At 38.4% G+C, this 4,230-nt stretch overlaps 1 protein-coding gene across 1 annotated transcript; it reads left to right on the forward strand.

The window, feature by feature from the left end:
• Window positions 1-2,522: 2,522 nt before the first annotated feature.
• LOC111674233 (myosin heavy chain, non-muscle-like) lies at window positions 2,523-3,370 on the forward strand (the record flags this gene model as incomplete). The annotated part of the gene is made up of 2 exons (XM_023433713.1): window positions 2,523-2,679; window positions 3,197-3,370. Coding segments are annotated over 2 exons (331 nt in total), but the record flags the coding sequence as incomplete, so codon positions are not given.
• Between the last annotated feature and the right edge of the window lie 860 nt (window positions 3,371-4,230).

Consider the following 4,230-nt stretch of genomic DNA (forward strand, 5'->3'; position numbering starts at 1 on the left):
TTATAAATAATTGCATGCTACGAAAACCAAGGACATTTTGAGGAATAAGCACGTTCACAAGATTTATGTACAATGAATTGGTCACGATATAATCCAATATAGCTAGTCGAAATATACCCGTATACCACCTACATTCATTGTTTACAACCGATGTGTAAATGTTTATTGGCAAAAAGCAAAAAACACGTATTTCTTCATTTTTTGTGAGCAATCACATCGCGTAAGTGGGACTTAAGTAGGAATGCTTGTTTAATAGATGTTACAAAAAAATGTCGCTTGAAGGGTAGTTCACCCCCTTGGAGGGGTGTAGCATTGCTGGACAATATTGTGTTTTCACCGTCCTTATACAGAATACGTTTATACCAAGTTTCGTCGAAATCCCTCCATTGCTTACTACGAAAATTGTTATAAAAATGGAATTTTCGCCAAACTTTGGGGGGTTGTTTCGCCCCTTAAATGTGGACCATTGCAGATATAAAAAAACACGTGTCTCTTAGATTTTTGTGTTCTTCAATATTTATGAAAATCAATAAGATCGGGGCGGACACTTGGGAATGTTTCCTTGTCAGCCACTCGGCATCCTTGGGAGTGACGTCACCGGGCTGGCGGCGCCCTCTGGCGATCTCCGTTGGATTTATGCATCCATCGGATTCCTCGAATGTCTGCGCCGGCCGCGATTGAGGTTAGGACGGGCCGGGGCCATCTTGTTTTGCTCCCTTTCCCGTCGCAGCTCCAGAGGAGGTGGAGAGTAGGCCGGAGAAAGGAGAAAGAGAGAGACGCGACTCCGCTCTTTCTCTCTTATTTTCCCGGGGGAGTGAAAGGACTCGCGAGAAGCGACTCCTGGCTCGCAACCCCAGCCCGACAGGGCTCTGACTTACCGACCTCGTTGGTGTCACCTATTAAGTACTTTTCGTAGCAGGTCAAATCTTTGCTCGATTAACTTTAATTTATTATCCGAATAGACTTTTTGTTAAGCGATTAGGCGTTTCATAAAACGACCAACGACACATTCGTTGAAGTTTTATAAATTTTTAAGGTGATACGAAAGTGTCATATACATACTAGAAAGTTGAAATATTTATGAAACTTTTCTCCAAACTGACATTTGATAAAGCAATTAGGCGTTTCATAAAACGACCGACGACACATTCGTTGAAGTTTCATGAATCTTTAAGGTGATATGAAAGTGTCATATATACATACCCAAAAGTAAATATTTCGTTCGATTAGATTTATTTTATAATCCGGCTGGCCATTTCATAAAGCGATTAGGTGTTTCATAAAACGACCGACGACACATTAGTTGAAGTTTCATACATTTTTAAGGTGATATGAAAGTGTCATATCCATACTAGAAAGTTGAAATATTTATGAAACTTTTCTCCAAACTGACATTTGATAAAGCAATTAGGCGTTTCATAAAACGACCAACGAACACATTAGTTGAAGTTTCATACATTTTTAAGGTGATATGAAAGTGTCATATCCATACTAGAAAGTTAAAATATTTATGAAACTTTTCTCCAAACTGACATTTGATAAAGCAATTAGGCGTTTCATAAAACGACCGAAGAAACATTAGTTGAAGTTTCATGAATTTTTAAGGTGACATGAAAGTGTCGTATACATACTAGAAAGTTGAAATATTTATTAAATTTTTCTCCAAACTGACATTTGATAAAGCAATTAGGCGTTTCATAAAACGACCGACGACACATTAGTTGAAGTTTCATAAATTTTTAAGGTGATACGAAAGTGTCGTATACATACTAGAAAGTTGAAATATTTATGAAACTTTTCTCCAAACTGACATTTGATAAAGCAATTAGGCGTTTCATAAAACGACCAACGACACATTTGTTGAAGTTTCATGAATTTTTAAGGTGTCATGAAAGTGTGATATACATACCACAAAGTCAAAATATTTATGAAACTTTTCTCCAAACTGCCATTCGATAAAGCGATTGGGTGTTTCATAAAGCGACCGACGTCACATTAGTTGGTTTCATAAATTTTTAAGGTGATATGAAAGTGTCATATCCATACTAGAAAGTTAAAATATTTATGAAACGTATTTTCAAAGTGGGTGCACCGAATCATTCGAAACTTCAATACGTGATTATGGAGGTCCTAAGGAAGAACGCAATGTTCATGAAATTTCATTTTTCACATCTAATTTTCTTATTTATCCCAACCTAGAACCAAGAACACAAATTTTTTTCGAAAAATGAAATTTTATGTGCACTTTCTTCATTATGAACTGAATTTCATACATGTTTTGACATTTTGATATGTATACAATTACCTTTTATGCCTTACAATTAAATTTTATGAGCACTTTCTTCATTATGAACTCAATTTCATACATGTTTTGACATTTTGATATGTATACAATTACCCTTTCATATCCCCTTAATACCGCATAAATATGGCGAAATCAAGTATGGCGTCAATTTGTAATTTAACACAGTGTATACTGACATCAATAATAATTTCAATTTGTTTACTATATTTGTTAATAGACATACTCGGGTCTCTTTTGCGTGGTCGTCAACCCCTACAAGAGGCTGCCAATTTACACGGAAAAGATCATGGAAAGGTACAAGGGAATCAAAAGGCACGAAGTGCCACCACACGTGTTCGCCATTACCGATACTGCCTACCGCTCCATGTTGCAAGGTAACGAAACCCCTTAATTAAAACCGCCATATCTCTATTTTCTTCATTTTACATTCCCTTAGCACGTACAAGAATTGGCCGCGAAAAAACGAGTCGAAAGTCTCTTTTGCAAATTTTCCTCCGATGAATAGTTTCCGAGATATTCAGCAAAGAAGTTGACCAATGAGCGCGCGGCTCCAACGGAAAGTGAGCACGTCTCCAAGGGAAATATCGAATCTACGTGCTGCAGATCGCGAGGTGACCTATTTCTGTGAAAAATACCTTCAAATGTTGATATACATTACAGATAAAAAAAATATACATATAGGAATATGTAGGATCAGTCTAACTGGCAATTTCCCCTAGAGCCGGCACGTGATTGGTCAACTCTTTTTTTTCGATATCTCGGAAAGTAAGCGTCCCAGAAAATCGAGCGAGAGAACTTTTCGCCTCGAATTCACGCGAGGTATTTATTGGTGATGGGAAATTTCCCGATTTTTCGTTTTTGGGGGAAATTTCATGAAATTTTCAATTGCAGACCGGGAGGATCAGTCCATTCTCTGCACCGGCGAGTCCGGTGCCGGGAAAACGGAAAACACGAAGAAGGTGATACAGTATCTGGCGTACGTGGCGGCCTCAAAACCGAAATCGAACGCGGTAAGTTGCTTTTTCAAATTATCAGACCATTCGTTACGTAATTTGATATATTTTGGTACCCATCGCTGCCGCGAGATGGCGCCCGGGTCTCGATTCTCGCAAGTGCCGAATATTCTGGGTCGTGACGTCATAGAGGAAGTTTCTAGTCTGGTCACGTGGCCACGAGATAGCGCTGACTCGATAAAACCGATTCGTGGCAAGCTTTTTGTTTGAATAATAATCCGCGCTGAAAAGAAACGGCGAATTCGTCGGTGACCGATGTTTAGGTTATGGCGTCATCGGTGCTCTCTTTTTTTACTTTTTGACCTCGATGAGGGGCAATCCCGACTAGAAGGCGAATTTTCTCGTGAGAACGAGTCGTCACCTTATCGTGACAGCTCTGGCATTAAATTACTCGGTGTTGAGTGAAATTTAAGCCCGCGTTCGACCGGCTCGAGCCGCCATCTTGGTTTCCGAGGTTTCCACGAGGTCCGATGGGAGATTCTCGGAAGTTCCGCTTAGAGGCGCCACCCAAAGAAAATCTCTCATAAAATATTAAGGCGATATGAAAGTGTGATATATACGTAACAAAAAGTGAAAATATTGGAAGTTCCGCTTAGAGGCGCCATCCAAAAAAAATCTCATAAAATATTAAGGTGGTATGAAAGTGTGATATATACATAACAAAAAGTGAAAATATTGAAAGTTCCGCTTAGAGGCGCCACCCAAAGAAAAAAATTTCTTATAAAATATTAAGGCGATATGTGCCCATAATTATGAAAGTGGTCTAAGTCATATATTTTTTGTTTCGAAATTACATTGAATTAATTTCGTTTGAAATAATGTGGCGTGAAATAACTGATAAACTCATTTTTTTTTTCAATTTTGACTTAGACCACTTTCATAATTATGGGCACATATGAAAGTGTGATATAT

This window comes from Orussus abietinus, unplaced genomic scaffold (assembly GCF_000612105.2).
Source record: "Orussus abietinus isolate OABI.00-Male unplaced genomic scaffold, Oabi_2.0 scaffold1122, whole genome shotgun sequence".
In the NCBI taxonomy this organism is placed as follows: domain Eukaryota; kingdom Metazoa; phylum Arthropoda; class Insecta; order Hymenoptera; family Orussidae; genus Orussus; species Orussus abietinus.